Here is a 16,984-nt window from a genome sequence, read left to right on the forward strand (position 1 = left end):
GCAAAACAGCTGTGGCCTCCTTCAGTCAGGGAAAGTGGTGGGTGTAGGGCTGGACTTGCCGGCTGAGCTTGCAGGACAATCTGGTTATTCATCTGCTCACAGCTAGGGCAACTCTTTGAGTATGTGGGGGAAGGGGGAGGATAAGAGAGGCCAGATAAGCTGGCCCCATGGCGGCTGCCACTGGAGCTGGGGTTATCAGAGAGGCCTTGGGTCTGGCCCCCGGCTAATTGGAGAGGCTATAGACCCTGCCACAGCCTGTAATCAGCTGGAAGTGAGACTGGGCCCCAGGGTGGGGGGCTTTACTGCCCACCAGCCCGGGAGCAGCCAGCCTCCTGTCCTCTAGAGAGAACACCCAGGGCAAGCTCCACCTCACCCCGAGCAGCCCCAGCAGACCCCCACGATGGCATTACCCTAGGAGGCCGTCGGAACACGCATCTAACTGTGGCCTGACCAGGTGACCTTGAGGAAGCCATGTGACCTCCCTGATTCTTACAGCGCTACCTGCTCAACAGGCAAATCACTATGGACTTTCTCTCAACTTGGTGGAGGAAAAGACACCTTCATGGTTTGCGAGGAGGCTGATGGGAGCTGGGGTGGCAGCTCAGGGAGGGAGGGCACTTTCTGGGACTGACTGGAGAAATGGCCCAGTGGTCCCGAGGTAAATTCAGGTGCACATAGTGTCGGCTCCTCTGGAAGCAAGCAGAGGCCAGAGCAGGCAGCTGCCAGTCTAAGATTGGAAATGGCTTCTCACTGCTGAGTTTTCTGGTTTTCACAGATCAGGGCATCTCTCAACTAGAAGGCACCCAAAAGAGCACTATTCGGTTCTCATTTTGCAGATGAGAAGCCTGAGCCTGAAAGAAGCCTTGCCCAAGGTTAAGAAGTCACACAGCTCATCTGCTGACCCCCGTCTGTTCCACGCTGCCTCACATGCCCAGGCCAGTTCCCTTAGAGGAACTGCATTCTGCACTGACCTCCCTGTCCTGGGCCCGCACACAGTCCAAGACTCTGAGGCCACTCACCCCCATTCCCTACTCCTAAGAGCATCCAGCCCTGGCCCCTGGCTAGCTTTAAAGCTGCTCCTTTGTCCCCGTGTAACTGAGAAGGCAGCCCCCGCCTGCAGACCTAGAGCTGGAAACTCTAGGGGCAAAAGGGAATAGCATCTTGTGCCGTCTTGTATTCAAAGCCAGAGCCCAGCCTGAGGGTGGGGCCCTGGAGTCTCAGTGCTGCATTGCGGGGCAGGAGCAGGTGTAGCTAGTGGGACAGCAATGACGTCACCAGCTTCTAAGGAGCGGCCTTGCTGTTTCTTAAGGTCCTCGGGTCCCATCCCAGCTCCGCCACCGGTAGCTGCGTGGCCTCGGGTAAATTACTGCACCTCTGGGCTCCTCTGTAAAGTGGGGGGAGGGGAGCACACCCAGCGGAGAAGAGCGACAGGTCCAAGCAGGCAAAGAGGAAGCTGCAGGTCAAAAAAGCAGAAGATCGGTTGGAGGCCCAGAGGCTGACCAGAGGCCAGGTAGCTCTTTGGCGGGGAGAGGGAGGGCAGGTGAGGCGACGCTGGAGCCCGGAGTGTCGAGAACGACCCCCGAAGCTGCTCCAGGGAATCATGGCCCCGTTCCAGGCGAAAGCTAATCAAGAGCCTGGTGAGCGCGCGCAGGCCAGCCCCGCCCCTCTCTCGCAGGTGGGCTGGTCCTAGGGGGGTCCTTTTTGTGCTTTGCCCCCTCTCTCAAGCCACACAGCAGCGTGGCCTGTTCACTCTGCCACGATCCCAGGCACCCACACTTACGATCTCACACCCGTGCTCGTCCACGCACTGGCAGGTTCACAGATGTGCACCTCCCTTTTACCGACCCCAGCGTCCCAAGCGGACTGCTGCGAACCGAGGACCTCGACCCCAGACCATAGAATAGTCTGGAGCTCTCAGGGTTATGGAATCCCCAAAACTCTGGGGAAGTCGTCCAGAGCCCGGCGGAGATGAGTCTTGGGCTGCCGGGCCTGTGACCTTGCTTGCCCTCAGGTGCAGTGCGACGACCTTCAAGGCCCAGGGCTGTCCCGCGCCAGAGCGGCCAGCCTGGGCCTTGCTTTCGCGTCAGCCTGGAAGACTGGGGACTGGGCCGCAGAGGCCGTGCTGCCCAGGCACTTCCCGGGACGTAATCGGAAAAAGTGGCCCCGCCGCCTGTCCCGGCGCGAGGCCTGGGCCACAACTTAGCCGGGAAGAGGTCGTGCCTCCCGCTCTCCCGGAGCCCCCCGCCCCATCCCAGCCACTTGGCCCGACCCTGCGCGGGGTAATTGGGTCGGGAGGGAGGCGACGGACGGGCGGCGACTCCAGAGAGACTGCGAGCCTGTCAGCCGCAATTTGTCTAAGTGGACGGGACAGGCCGGGCCGCTGCGGGCCGGGGTCATCGAGGCCGCGGCCCCCACCCCAGCCATACCCGGGACCGCGGGGGAGCCGGGCCGGCCACTAAACGGGGCTGGCTGGCGCCAAGGCTCCGGGAGGCGCGGGTCCGGCCGGGAAGCCGGGGCTGGGGAGCAACTCTGTCTGTTCTCCCCTCCCCTTCTTCCTACACACACAGGCCAAGACGAGGATGGACGCGCCCAGTGGCACCTCCACTACTGGTCACCGGCATAGGGCCACACACGGCACCCGAGCTTAGCCCGGGCACACTCAGAAACCACCGCGCACTCAGTACCAGTCTCACGCCAGGGCCCCGCTACCCGGACGCACGTCCCCTCTGCCACAGGACCATACACCCCAAGCCATCAGTCCACGTAGGAGCACGCAGATCCATGCCCAGTCACACAGACCAGGACTCCGGGCGGGGACCAATCCCGGGAAGGTCCCAGCAGTGACCCTTGACCCCGCGAAAGGTTACGGGTCCAAGGACGGACGGCAGCCCGGCCGGGCTCGGGACCACGGCCACACCCGGCCCAGGCCGCCCCCGCCCGATTTCCGGATTGCGGGAAGCACAGAGCTTATTGAGAGCGTGCAACGGGCCGGAGGCCCGAGGCCCGCGCCCGCCCGACGCCCGGGCCCTGGACGGCCTGGGAGAGGGAGGGGCGGCTGAGCGCGCGTCCCCCGCCTGTCTGCGGGGCCCGGCCGATGCGAAGTGACAGGGGCCGGAGCTTTGCTGTGGAGCCTCGGCCGCCTGGCGCCAGCCGCCCCCGCCCGTGCCCTCCTCCTCCAGCCCCGGGCGGCTCGCGAGGCGCCCCCCAGGGCCTCTTAAAGAGACACGCACTCTCAGCCCCGGGGACCCCCCAGAGGCGCCTGTTCCCGGGAAGAGGAGGGTTAGACCCGCGGGGGTGGGGGAGGGGCCGAGCGGGAGATGGGCGCCGCACGGCGCAGCACCGGGGCCTCCTGGGCCTCCCCTTCACGGGTTTTCGTTGAGCCAAGGATATTCCTCGCTGGAGAGTTTGGCTGGAGGTGTTGGGGGTAGGGGGAAAGGGGGATGGAAATTCAGAATATTAAGAGCGGCTGGTTGCGGGACGACGGGGCAGGGCAGATGATGGGGTCCGGGCCGGGAAAGAGCCTGTGGCCGCCGGACGGCAGGTCTGTGGCCCAGTGCTTGTGGCCAGGTGGGAGTGTGGTCCCCAAATGCAGCCGCTGCGTCGTCTCCGCGGGGTTTCTTGGGCGAACAACCCGTACCAGTGTGTTTCAGACTGCCTGGGCCTTGGACCCCGGACCAGCTACAGATCTTCTCCAGGAAAATGTCCAAATTGCACAGACTTAGGTGTACTACACGCCATTCTTGCAAGTTCGAAAGTACGTGTACACACACGACTTTGAGAGTGCATGCACGGATTCCCAGGCCTGTGCCCGGATTCCTGGCTCCGGAACGCTGCCCTGGCTATTATCTGGTCACCTCACCAACTGCGCAAACCTGTCCACACACATCCATCCCCAGGAGCAACATCTAGCCTAAGACGGAGCCGGCAAGACTTCGCCTGTGTAAAGCTGCAACGGATCCTGCCCCGGCTGCATAGACTGCGCAGCGCGGAGTCGAAGATTCGTTCTGGACAGAGAGGAGGCACTAAGAGAGGAGCGACCCAGTAGAGAGTGAGATCGTGAAGAAAAACCCTTTGGGGGCGGCGCCCTGTTGCACGCTGGGTAGGCGGGTAGCGAGATCTCCGGGGTCGGCTCAGAAAAGTAGAAAAAAAGTTCGGGGAGGCCAAACCGTTCCGGCCGGTCCCCAACCCGCACTGCCGGGGTGATCAGATTTTACACGGCACGTCTGAGTGTGCAGCGACAGGATTCCCTGCGACTGGTGTGCGCAGCGGATGGGACACTGTTGGATGTGGGCTGTACGCGCCCACAACGCCGGCGCAAACCCGCTCCGGCAGAACTCACCCGCCTTTGCATTGGTTGTGCGGGCAGGAGTGTCACCCGTGTCTAGTGCGTGGTCCGTCTTGCCTTCAGAACGCGACCTCCAGGAATCAGTGTCAGGCCTGAGACTGATTCAAGGCAGGTGTGTAGCCGCTTCACTGGGCGCACGCCTTAAGTTCGGCTCCCGCTGCGCACACAAGGCACCACCACAGTGGGCGCGAAATACACACACACACACACACACACACACACACACACAAGGGCGGGAGGCAATATTGGTGCTGCCTGAGAACGACTGCGGCAGGCGGGGGTAGGAGGGGGGCGGGTGGAGGCTCAACCGCAGGTGCCACAGACGCTCACACCCCCACGCTCGTTACTCGGCATTACTGAACCTGGGAGATGTGAGCTTTCAGGAGCTGGAAACAAATTCTAGGAAAGTGGAGGAGAGAGGATGCCGGTGTTTAGAATGAGGGATACTTGTGTCTTTGGTACCGGATGCGGCGAAAATTCGTTGGGTCGCGGGTCAAGAACCTGGGGGCTGGATCCGCCCGCGCCTTGCCGCCCTGTGCTCGGCGGAAGGTGTACTCACACCTTCCCAGCCCCGAAGACCCGCTCTCCCGGCAGTGGGAGAGCTCTGCTTAGGTCGGGGACGCAGGCGGATACGAGGCTGAGTCCAGGGCTTTCCCGGAACTCCCGGTTCCTCCTGAGTCTTCCTGGGAGGGGAGGCGCGGGCTAAGGGGTCCCCGCGTTTCCCGAGTGAAAGGCCGCGTCCCGCTCCCGCCCACGCCGGCCCCTCCAGGGCTCTGCCACGGCTCCACTCACCGGCTCCCGCCACCTGGGTTCCGCTCCGGGACCGCGGCAGCCAGCGCCTCCCGACTCGCCCGCCCACCGGCCTCTCTTTCCAGCACCCGCAGCCTCCCTCCGGAGTGCAGGGGCCCGGGCGGCGCCACGGCCGGGAGCGGGGTCGGAGGCCAAGCTGGGGCGCGGGCCAGAGCTGCCGGGCCGCCGGACGCGGGAGAAGGAGGGCGCCCCCTCTCCTCTCTGGGCCGTGTCAATGCTTTGCACTTGGGGCGGCCTGCGGCTGGGGGTCCTTCCCCAGGGCCCTGGGACCCGGGCGCCCCCCGCCTCGGGCCCTTTCGGCAAAGTCGGGTCGGCCCGCCGCGCTTTCCTGTCCGGGCGCAGGCAACCGCGGGCGCGGGCGGCGGGGTGGGGGCCGGGGCAGGGGGAGGGGTCTCGGGGCTCGCTGGCCCGTCATTGGTTAATATTTTATTCTGTTGACATGTTTTCTTACTGCTGAGGCTTCCGACACCTTCTCCCCGGCCCCCCCTCCCGGCCGGAGCTTGGCCTGAGCTGTCAAAACCCCGCCCCCGGAGACCCACAATTGGTCCAAAAAGCGTAAAATCAGCAATCAAGGGGGGCCTGGCTCGTTAGCGCAGGGGATCCGAGCAGGGCAGGACATGTGAGATAGTCACAGTTTTCCAGAGATCACGACAAGATCTAACCAGTCGCGCGTGGTCCCCGGCGCCGGAGCGGGCCAGCCCAGCCCAGCCCCGCGCAGAGCCCCCGCCGCCCCCGCGCCCAGAGCCCCGCGTCCCTCGCCGTGCGCCGGACGGGGAACCGGGAGGAGCTGCCACCGCGCTTGCCACCCGGGTCGCCCTTCCTCCGCGCGCGCCGCCGCCCGGGCCGGGGGTCCGAGCCGCGCGCCCCCGGCCCCGGCCCCCGGGCGCCTGGGCCGGATGTCCCGATGAGAGAACCGGCGCTGGCGGCCAGCGCCATGGCTTACCACCCGTTTCACGCGCCACGGCCGGCCGACTTCCCCATGTCCGCCTTTCTGGCGGCGGCGCAGCCCTCCTTCTTCCCGGCGCTCGCACTGCCGCCCGGCGCGCTGGCCAAGCCTCTGCCCGACCCCGGCTTGGCGGGGGCGGCGGCGGCGGCGGCGGCGGCTGCGGCGGCTGCCGAGGCGGGGCTGCACGTCTCGGCACTCGGCCCGCATCCGCCCGCTGCGCATCTGCGCTCGCTTAAGAGCCTGGAGCCTGAGGACGAGGTGGAGGACGACCCCAAGGTGACGCTGGAGGCCAAGGAGCTGTGGGACCAGTTCCACAAGCTGGGCACCGAGATGGTCATCACCAAGTCCGGGAGGTAGGGCGGCCGGCTGGCCGGAGGGCGCGCGGGTGGGCGGGAGGGGCACCCGACAGCACCCACCAGCGCCGAGCCCGCCGCTCGCGGCTCCCTGCTCTCTCGGGCCCCCGCACCACGCTTAGACAACCAAGTTGACTTTTCTTATTTGGCAGCGAACGAATTTTTTTAAACCAAAGCATCGAAATCTCCCAAATGAAAACGAAAATATGCTCCTGCAAAATAGCCCCAATCGTTATGAGTCCCAAAGCCGAGGAGGCCCCGCGGCTCGGCCCTGGCTGGTCTCCAGCGGTCTCGGCTGCAACTCCTCAGCCCCGCGGCCTCGCTCTCCTGCCTACGAGTTTGGCTCGGTGCTCCGGGCAGATGCAGCGTCTCCCGCGCTCTCCTCCGACCCTGGAGCCCAGAATGAGACTCGCACCCTGATAGGCCCAGGCTGGCCCACAGGTTCCCGCCGGTCGCTGCGTTCTCGGCAGCGAGCCCCGAGCCGGCCCAGCTGCAGCCTGACCCGGCCTGGAGCCTTGTCCGCGCCGAGGAGCGAGGACCTCCAGACGCTCACGTCGCCCTAGGCCGTAAGGCCGGAAGAAAACTACAGTCCCCAACCACTCAAGCCTTTGACTCAGATACGGAGAATCCAGGCCTCAGGCTCACCCTCTTCCCCCGAACTTCAGGGTCAGGGTCCTTGTTCGGCGCTGTAACCCAGTTCCTTCCCCCAAACAAACAACATCCGAATTTATTTCTGAGAGCTTCAGTCCCAAGTGGATATATCCCCTGAACGGATTTCAGGGAGGGTCAAGAGAAGCGGGTGTATTTATAAAGGCCCTGGATTTCTTTCTTGAAAGCTCGGCTTTCATCTCAGATGAGGGAGAAAGAGGGTCCCTAGATCTGAGCATAGGGCCGATGGGAAGCCTTGTAATAGAAGAGGGTCTTGACAGGCAGAAATGGGGTCTCCCAGGAATAACAACCTCAGGTGGTGTCTCCCAGGCAGTATTAAGGGGGAGAGCAGCGACAACAGCGGAACACAGGTGGGGAAGCTCCAGGCAATGGTTGGGGCGGGGGGGGGGGGCGAGGGGGAGGGGTCCTCCGACAGAGAGCCGGGTCCCATGACGTCTCCATCTTTCTCTTTCTCGCAGGAGGATGTTTCCTCCCTTCAAGGTGCGAGTCAGCGGCCTGGACAAGAAGGCCAAATATATCCTGCTGATGGACATCGTGGCCGCTGATGATTGCCGGTATAAATTCCATAACTCGCGCTGGATGGTGGCGGGCAAGGCCGACCCAGAGATGCCCAAACGGATGTACATCCACCCGGACAGCCCGGCCACGGGAGAGCAGTGGATGGCCAAGCCGGTGGCCTTCCATAAGCTGAAGCTGACCAACAACATCTCCGACAAGCACGGCTTCGTGAGTGCAGGGCGGATGTGCAGATGGGGGTCGGAGACTGAGCACTGGGCACCGCAGGGGGTGGGGGGAGGAGAGGAGACCACGGGATTCCCCAGAGGGGAGCGCTTGCCGAACCTGCAGGGTGCCCCTGCCCAGGTCACTGCCCTGTGGCCTATGCCGGCTGGGCCTGGGCCCAGAGGGCTCTGCTCTGCAAGCCTGGAGAATGGCGGGATTGGGGGCCGCGAAGCTCCAGGCTGCTCAGCTCCAGGCTGCTCACAGCCTCAGCTCTCGTCAGGCCTTCCAAAGCCCCTCCTAGGGTCCAGCGGGAGGCAGGTGTGGCCAGAACTGGGTCGTGCAGCCGCTGGTCTTTAGGTTCTGAGCTTGGAAGCCCTGCCCAGGACCTCAGCTTGTCCTCACCCTTCCCCGTGAACAAGACCCGGGTTCCCATCCCTCTCCCCAAACGAGGAGATTTAAAAGTTAAAACAGCCCCCTCCATACCTTTTCTGAGACTCCTTTCCCTCCTCCCACAGGCAGATTGCCCGACCAGGAGGAGGGAGTTTGGGGTTCTCACCGTTTCTGCCTGAGCCAGGGCCCCAGCGAATGGGAGGGGGGAGTTCATGGGGCAAAAGGGACTCCCTGTCCGGACGCAGGGCAGTCGGTGAGCCCGCGAAGGGCCCAGTCTTCTCTCCGTGGGGTTACTAGGGGCTTAGCAGTGAGCCCAAGAAGAGAGGTTGAGAGTGGCATTGTAGGGGATTTTATTTTGTTTTATTTCTGTTTTCAACTGGGGTAATTTTTTTTTAATGGAGAGAGAAACTGTGATGAAGAAAATTGAGAGAAAAAAGAGAAAGTAATATAGGAGCGAAAAGAAGCGGAGAAGACAGGAGAAAACGGGGAAGGGTGGGGGGTTGGAATGGGGAAGGCAAAACCCTGAGAGAGACAGAGAGAGATGGAAAGAGGTCGGGTCCCCAGAGAACAGAAATGCTCGGGTCACAGGCTGGGGAGGGGGGTGCTGTCGGCTGACCCGCGCCCTCCCCGCAGACCATCCTGAACTCCATGCACAAGTACCAACCGCGCTTCCACATCGTGCGAGCCAACGACATCCTGAAGCTGCCCTACAGCACCTTCCGTACCTACGTGTTCCCCGAGACCGACTTCATCGCGGTCACTGCCTACCAGAACGACAAGGTGCGCGGGACCGGCGGCGGGCCCAGCCCCTGCACTGACACCCTCCCCACGTGCAGGCTCCAGCCCTCCACTCACACCTGCCCGCAGCCCCCCGCTCCCTCACGGCCCACTCCCGAGCCCCAAGCCTAACGTCTGTAAGCGCAGCAGCCACCAAAATCCCCCAGGCTCTCTCGCAAGCCCGGCATGTACCCACGAGCTCCCCCGGGCGCGCGAGCAGCTGGGCGCTCGTTGGGGTGGGGATATTTACTTAGCAATTAGCAGAGACTCCAGGCCGTGCTGACATTTTTACATTTTATTCGTTTATTTCTTGGCTCAGGGATGGGAATTTAAATGAAAAGAGGGTGCCGGAGGCAATCTGCCTAGGCGTTCCGGCTGCTAGGAACCCAACGCTAGGAACAGGGGGCCCAGTTTTCACTCTCCTGGGGGAGCCAGAGGGTGGGACAGGTGACAGCCCCCACCCCGCCATCCCTCTCTTGGTCAGTCCAGGCCCGGGACCCCTTGGGAGGTGCTTAGAGACTTTTCCTTCAAGTGAAAGGGCCTTTTCTGCTTGCTGCCTTTCTACACCCTCTCTCTAGAGAGGCAAAGCACCACCCCACTAGGCCTGTGCCCGTGTGCACGACTCTCGGGTGAACGACAGGGTCTGAGTGTCCTGCCGGTCGTTTTTTTCTGTCCTTGTGAACCGATGTGTCTGTCCCACGCGGATATGCGTGCACCATTTGCAGTGCCTTAAATTCGTGTGGAGGCGTGTGAATTCGTTTGGTTTCCTGGGCACTTGTTTTGCCCGTATGTACTTGCATGTGCGCGGCCCGTGAGTGTGGTTGACTTTGTGTGTGTCTGCTGACCTGCGTGTGCTCTGCTGTCTGCGCCCTGCTCAGGTTCCGGGTTAGTTTAACTTGAGTGGCCTCGTGGGCCTGTGTGCACGCTTGGACGGATTTCGACCCTGGACGCAGAGCTTTGGGCTTGTGTGTGCAAGTTGAGGGATTATGTCTCGAATAAAGTTTTTGGAGGTCGCTTTCCTCGAGGCCCGCCCGCCGGCCTCACCTTGCCTTGTGGCTTGGAGCGTCCTATCCCAGGTGGGCGGGTACCAAGTGTGCACTCCCGGGGCTCTCCTCTGGGCGGGCAGCCGCTGCCCTCCGGGTGCCCCAGGCCAGGCTGGAAGAGCCGCATCCTGACCTGGCGCCGCCCCCTCGGTTCCCGCAGATCACGCAGCTTAAGATCGACAACAACCCGTTTGCCAAGGGCTTCCGGGACACCGGGAATGGCCGGCGGGAGAAAAGGTGAGGGTGTACGGGACCGGCCTGCGGCGGTGCCTGGGGGAACAGGACGTGGAAGGGGGCGGTGGGGGTGCTGCGCTGCGCTCTGACCCGCTCCTTCCGCTTATCCCCAGGAAGCAGCTAACGCTGCCGTCGTTGCGCTTGTACGAGGAGCACTGCAAGCCAGAGCGCGACGGTGCCGAGTCGGACGCCTCGTCCTGCGACCCTCCCCCAGCGCGGGAACCGCCACCCTCCCCGGGGACAGCGCCTAGTCCCCTGCGCCTGCACCGGACTAGAGGTGCGGATCTGGCGGGGAAGAGAAGGGGAGGGTGTCCACCGGGCGCCAGGTGGCTCGGTGCTCCACATCCGGCTAACTTAAGGCCTGGGAGAAGCGTCAGCAGTGAGCCTGGGAGGCCTCTAACCCAGGAAGCTCCTGTGAGGGCGGTCCCAGGTGGCCCGCAGATCCTGCTGGGCTCCGAGTTAGGGCCCTGGCGCTGGGTGACTCTGGGGCAGTAAGGTTTTCTCTACCGGGTTCACTTTTCCCACCGCACATAAGGGGTCTTGGATGAGGTGACCTACAACTGCCCCTAGCCCGACGAGCATCTAGAAGCTCCTCCGACTTGGCCTCCCCGAGAACAGGCTTTCGCACGTCTCTCCGGCCCGGCGCCGACACCGGGAGAGGCTTCGCGCCTGTCTCTTCCGGGCCGTAACCCCGCGCGTCCTCTCTCCCCGCAGCCGAGGAGAAGTCGTGCGCCGCGGACAGTGACCCAGAGCCCGAGAGGCTGAGCGAGGAGCGCGCGGGGCAGGTTCTAGGCCGCAGCCCGGCCCTGGACGGCGGCAGCCCCCCTCGCTTGACCGAACCCGAGCGCGCCCGGGAGCGGCGCAGCCCCGAGAGGGCCAAGGAGCCGGCCGAGAGCGGCGGGGACGGCCTGTTTGGCCTGCGGAGCCTAGAGAAGGAGCGCGCCGAAGCCCGGCGGAAGGACGAGGGGCGCAAGGAGGCCGGCGAGGGCAAGGAGCCCGGCCTGGCGCCGCTGGTGGTGCAGACAGACAGTGCGTCCCCCCTGGGCGCCGGACACCTGCCGGGCCTGGCTTTCTCCGGCCACCTGCACGGGCAGCAGTTCTTCGGGCCTCTGGGGGCCGGCCAGCCGCTCTTTCTGCACCCGGGACAGTTCGCCATGGGCCCCGGCGCCTTCTCCGCCATGGGCATGGGCCACCTACTGGCCTCGGTGGCAGGCGGCGGCAGTGGAGGAGGCGGCGGGCCAGGGACAGCCACCGGGCTGGACGCAGGCGGGCTGGGTCCCGCGGCCAGCGCGGCAAGCACCGCCGGGCCCTTCCCGTTCCACCTCTCCCAGCACATGCTGGCATCTCAGGTAAGGCCTGTGAGCGGTGGCAGTACGATGGAGGGAGGAGGACTGCGGTGGGCAGAGGAGGCAGGCACAGGGCTTGAGGATGCCATAGGCGCTCCAGTGCGTCCAGCCGGCAAGGACTGCCTCCTGGGGAGACCCAGTGGACCCTCTGGAACACACCTAGGTTCGGGGAAACTAGGACTGTAGGGTAGGTCCAGGGCACTGCTTCTGACTCCTGTGTGACCTTGGGCAAGTCCCTGACCCTCTCTGGGCCTATTTCCTTCCCTATAACCCTAGCACAGAGTGGCACCCATTAGACTCTTTCTGCTCTGGCAGACGGGGGCTGCCCCGGGCTTTTGTAAGTCCACTTGCCTGGCCTGCCTCAGGACATTTTTCTTGGGAACAAAGATCCCTGGCTCACTGTCAGTCCCTGAAAGGCTAAAGTGGCTGGACAAAAGGAGTAGGAAAATTTGAAATATGCTCTGGATAATTGACCACCCAAATGACCCACCTCCCAGATGTCTCTGGCCCCTTTCAGACCCTCCAGGAAGTCCTCTGACCTGACAAAGGACTGGGTTCTCCCTTCCCCCACACTGGGTTTCCCAACTCTCCCAGCCACATGTCTCAGAGATGAGGGGCTTGGTTCCCCAGGCCCAAGATGAAATTCTGAGCTCCCAGGGGAAAGTTTATGAAACTGTGGCCAGCAGCAAAATAAGAAGATCTGATGGGGAGAGCGGCCTCTTTGGTTGCTTGGGTGGAATATTCCCTGTGGAAAGATTTGGAATCTCTACATTCATTTTCCTCCCTCTGAGGTTTCTGGCAAATTGAACCCGTAAGATCTTATCTTAAGGGAAGGAAAATAGGAGTTCAGATCTGAGAAGGCTCCTTGGGTTCAGAAGCAAATATTTTTCAAGTGGGGGAGGGGATTCTGAAATGAGTTTTAAATAGAGTTCAGCGGCAGGGGTGTGTGGAGTGAGTGTCTGGGGCACTAACATCACCTATCTGGGGATCTGAGCTGGCAAGGAAGCCTCCAGAAAATGGAGTTCAGGGCCTGGAGGTTTAATCTGCACCCCTGAGTCGGTGTGTATGTGATGCCTCCTCCTCAGACAAATTCTAGTGATAAGCATGGGCATCAGAGAGGTCACAGAGAAGTCAGGGCTTCTAGACACAGCCTGGTCAACAGGTGGCAAGGCCAGGGCAAGAGTACTCAGCACTCAGGAGGCGTCACTTGGTGTATGTACTGCTAATGGTTAAGTTCTCAAGCCGGGATAGCTCACCTCTGGCCATCAGGAAGAGCCAAAACCTGGGAGATCTGAAGCCTCCCTCCTTCCTCTGAGACACCATGTCTGAATGCTCAGTAGGGCTTGACCTTCTCAGGAAGGATATTTTCTCATTCCTGACTAAGCTACTTCTCTTCCTTCTCCCTGCCTGAGCCAGGCTTGAGGCTCCCTGGAAGCCCAGCCCAGTCGGCTCCTGCCCTCCTCCCCATACCCACATACTCTGTGGAGTGAACATTATCTCAAAGGTCAGATAATCCAAAAGTCGGGCCTCAGGGACTCAGGCAGTGTTTGTCCAGGGTTTCCCAGCTACTGTGCTTTCCACAGGCAAAGACTTTGCATTCCTTCCTCAGCTGCCACTTAGGTGCCGCCAGGAGTTCTTTGTATTCAGGCCAGTTTATAAACTGATTGGCATCTGTAGCCTTCTCCTGGTCCAGGCAGGAGACCCCTGAGCAGGTGGGCAGGCAGAGGGAGAATTTACAAAGACCCCCGGCCCCCGCCCCGCCCCTCGCCTGTGCTTCCCCAGCCCTGCGGGGCACCTGCGGATAGAAAGGCTGGGGAGGACCCCGTTCTAAGTGGGCAGAACCTCCCTCCCAACACAGCCAAAGATGCCTGCTGGCCGCCTGGCCCTGTGCCAGCCGCGTTTCCTCCCTCAAGGCCCATGCTAGTTCAGCTGCCTGTAATGGCCTTCCCACACTCCGATTGTAATACCTGGCACAGAGCTTGATGGCGCCAGGTCTGTGCGTCATAGCCTGAAGTGAGCTCCCCTTTTCACTGGGTTTGGCCATAGGCATACCGGCTCATGCCTACCTGTGCTTTTTTGGGATTACAGTCATGTGAGCTCTGGTCTCATATTCCTAAAAACTGTAGGGCAAGGATTCCCAGTTGTAGCACCCCCCCTAGAGCCCAGATCACCTGCAGAAACACCTCAGGCAGGATGCCTAACCCTTGTCTTGTTCTGTTTCTTCCAGGGAATCCCAATGCCCACTTTCGGAGGCCTCTTCCCCTACCCCTACACTTACATGGCTGCTGCCGCCGCAGCGGCCTCCGCTTTGCCAGCCACTAGTGCTGCGGCTGCTGCGGCCGCTGCCGCAGGCTCCCTATCCCGGAGTCCCTTTCTGGGCAGTGCCCGGCCCCGCCTGCGCTTCAGCCCCTACCAGATCCCAGTCACCATCCCACCTAGCACCAGCCTCCTCACTACTGGGCTGGCGGCCGAGGGCTCCAAGGCTGCAGGCGGCAACAGCCGGGAGCCCAGCCCGCCGCCCGAGCTGGCTCTCCGCAAAGCGGGGGCCCCGCCCCGCGGGGCCCTATCGCCCAGCGGCTCAGCCAAAGAGGCAGCCAGTGAACTGCAGAGCATCCAGAGGCTGGTGAGTGGGCTGGAGAGCCAGCGAGCCCTCTCCCCCGGCAGGGAGTCGCCCAAGTGAGGGGCTGCTCAGCTGCCGCGCAGGCCTCCTGAGCTGCCTGCCCCTGCTGCTTGGGACGTGTACAGCACAGAATGGGTATTTATTTAAATAAAGGAGAAAAAGCGGGCTGCAGCGGCTGGAATGAAGCCCCGATCAGCCAGCCAGGGCCTGGGACACTTCCCTGGGCTTCAGAAGGAATCCAGCTGCCAGGAACGCAGTCACTTTGGAGCCACTGGATTTGGTCCAAGCCTGCTCCCGTGTCAAGGTGTCATCGGCGGGGCCCTCTCCGGGCCCTCCAGCGCTGTGGGGAGGCCTCGTCCCTGGCCCAGCCAGAGGCTGGCTCTTCGGGAGCCAGAAGGTGCAGGCGTCAGGCGGGGGAGCCCCAGAACCCCTAGCCCCGGGCTGGGACCGCTTGGGAATCGGGGGTGAGGGGTGCTGGGGTCAGTGAAGATTCAAGTCAGTGTAGACTTGAGCTGAGAGGAACCTGTTCTTTTAGTTTTTCCGACCTCTTCACCCAGACAGGCGCCCCTCCCACCCCTGGGTCAGCAGAGGGAGTGGCACTTCTGCCTTGAGTCCCCAGGGGGAAAAAAAAGATATTTATGAAATAAATGGTAATTTGTGTAAATAAGCTTTAAGGTTCCCAGAATATGCAAATTGGTATTAATTTATTCAAAGGTGTACATTGCTGTGTACATAATATTTAGAGATTAACTCATAGCATTTAATTTTTTTTTTCATTTTACATGAGCATCTATATTGTACAGGGCTTGGGGGGGTCCTTGGCTGCGGGAGAGGGCCCCGATCCCTGGAGGAGCTCCCACCCCGCCAGCCCCTCGGCCCCTGCGCCCGGGCTTTGCTCTTCCGGCCCGCGGGCTCCACCTCAGGTTTTCACTTTTCGCTCTGGAGCGAGACGAAACGACAAAAACTCGAGAAAACAATAAAACGCTACAATGCGAAGTGAACGGCGCAGTGCGCTCTGTGGGTCGCGCGGGGCAGGGGCGCCGCAAGCGCGTCAGGCGGGACTGGAGGCGGGGACCGAAGGTTGGGCGCCCCGGGCTCGGCGGCAGCTGCTCCCCGGGGGCGGCTGCAAGGCCGGGGCAGCGAGCTGAGCTGCGAGGCCGGGCGGCGCCGGCGCGGGCTGCGGGCTGCGGCCTGGGCCGGGCGGCGCCGAGCCGCCGCGAGCCCCCGCGCTCCCAGCGCGTCCACGTCCCAGGCCGGGGGCCGGGCTCCCTCTGCTGGCCGCTAGCCTCTGGCCGCTAGCCTCTGTCCGCCTCTCCCGCCACTCCGCGCCTGGCCTGCCGCTCCCAGTCCGGGACACCACAGTGGAATTGCACCCCCTTTCAGAGCCTCTGGGTAGGTGGGGCTGATAAGATGGGTGCTCCCTGCTCCCCCTTTCCCTTCGGAGGAGGGGTTTGGCCATGGTCCCCCATATACCGCGGACCCTAGAATCCTTTTCCATCTCTCTGTCTCCTGAACCTCAAAAAGAAACGTCCTCTCCGTATCAGGGTTGTTGACTAGAGTGGCAAAGACTAGCCTGAAAGTTCTCCCGTGGAAATCATCTAAATCCCTCTTGGGGGTGTGGGGAGTGAGGGTCACTAGGCTCTTTCTTTTCCTGCCTCACTTTCCCCTTGTATAATAATGGGTTCAGATGGTGGTCTCTCAGGGAGCCCCTCTGTGTCAGTCTCCGTTAGGCCTCCTTCCCCGTGGCCCACGTCTGCAAGGACAGCTGCCTCCTGCCCCTATCCCATGCGGGCGGCATCTTCTCTCTTCTTCACCGAGCCCACAGATGTCACCAGCCCCAGATCCTAGCAGTGGAAGGGATGGGAGACGGGCGGTCACTCTTTCAAATCCAGTTCCTTCCTCATTAAGCCTTGCAGATCCATAACACCCTGGCCCAGCAGGCTGCTCAACTTGGGTACTTTGGGGGACAAGAGACTCTGGCTTCCTGTTCACCAGGACCATCAAGGATGGTGAGATGGAGGAAGGGTGAAGGTGGAGGTGGAATTGGCCTCCAAGCTCCCAGGACACCTTCTTGGGCCGACACATTTGCAAGGAAGAGAGTCATGTTTGCCTCTTCCAGGGAGGGAGCTGGCCACAGGTCACGCTGAATTCGGCGAGGGCCTCAGCCAGTGAACCAGTGGGAGGGCCAGAACACTGTCCCACTCTCCGAGGGTGGGCTCCGGCTTCCGTCCTCTGACCTTCGGGCATGCAGGACAGCGAGGCGGGCACTTCAGGAACAAGGTGGGGCAGAAAGGCCCTTTTCTCAGCTCAGATAAAATCCTCTGTGGACAGTGTGTTTATTCTAGGTCTCTTCGGGCTAAAAACGCCTCTAAAATTCGAAGAGGGGCGCGTTGGTTTCTTTCGGTTTCTCACTGTCAGCCCGTCTAGGAAGAATTGGGAAGAGGCTGCAGAGCGAGCTGCTGACACCAGGGGGCAGCACCGACCCGGAGCCGCGGGCGGGCCCGCGGGCAGACGGGAAACCGGAGGAGGGTCGCTGTCAAAGCCGGGCAGAGCGGCCAGTTTGCGGCCGCGTTCTCACCGCGTGGTGGCTGCAGCGCCCCGGGTGGGGTGGAGTGATACTCCAGGGCCTCGAGAGGCCCTGGGCCCCGAGCGCAGCTTGGAGAGTCGTCCCCCCTTCCCCCATGACCCCCAACCGCACAGTCCCCTCCCTGAGTCGCCCTCGCGCCTCTGC

General features: G+C 62.4%; 1 protein-coding gene across 1 annotated transcript; it reads left to right on the top strand.

The window, feature by feature from the left end:
- Window positions 1–6,059: 6,059 nt before the first annotated feature.
- Window positions 6,060–14,959, top strand: TBX2 (T-box transcription factor 2). The gene is made up of 7 exons (XM_060081352.1): window positions 6,060–6,454; window positions 7,582–7,849; window positions 8,867–9,013; window positions 10,214–10,290; window positions 10,401–10,564; window positions 11,002–11,636; window positions 13,861–14,959. Exons 1-7 carry the CDS (start codon window positions 6,060–6,062, stop codon window positions 14,311–14,313), a joined length of 2,139 nt encoding a protein of 712 aa, XP_059937335.1. The 3' UTR covers window positions 14,314–14,959.
- Window positions 14,960–16,984: the final 2,025 nt, after the last annotated feature.

The sequence above is a fragment of the Mesoplodon densirostris genome, chromosome 18 (genome assembly GCF_025265405.1).
Source record: "Mesoplodon densirostris isolate mMesDen1 chromosome 18, mMesDen1 primary haplotype, whole genome shotgun sequence".
Lineage (NCBI taxonomy): Eukaryota > Metazoa > Chordata > Mammalia > Artiodactyla > Ziphiidae > Mesoplodon > Mesoplodon densirostris.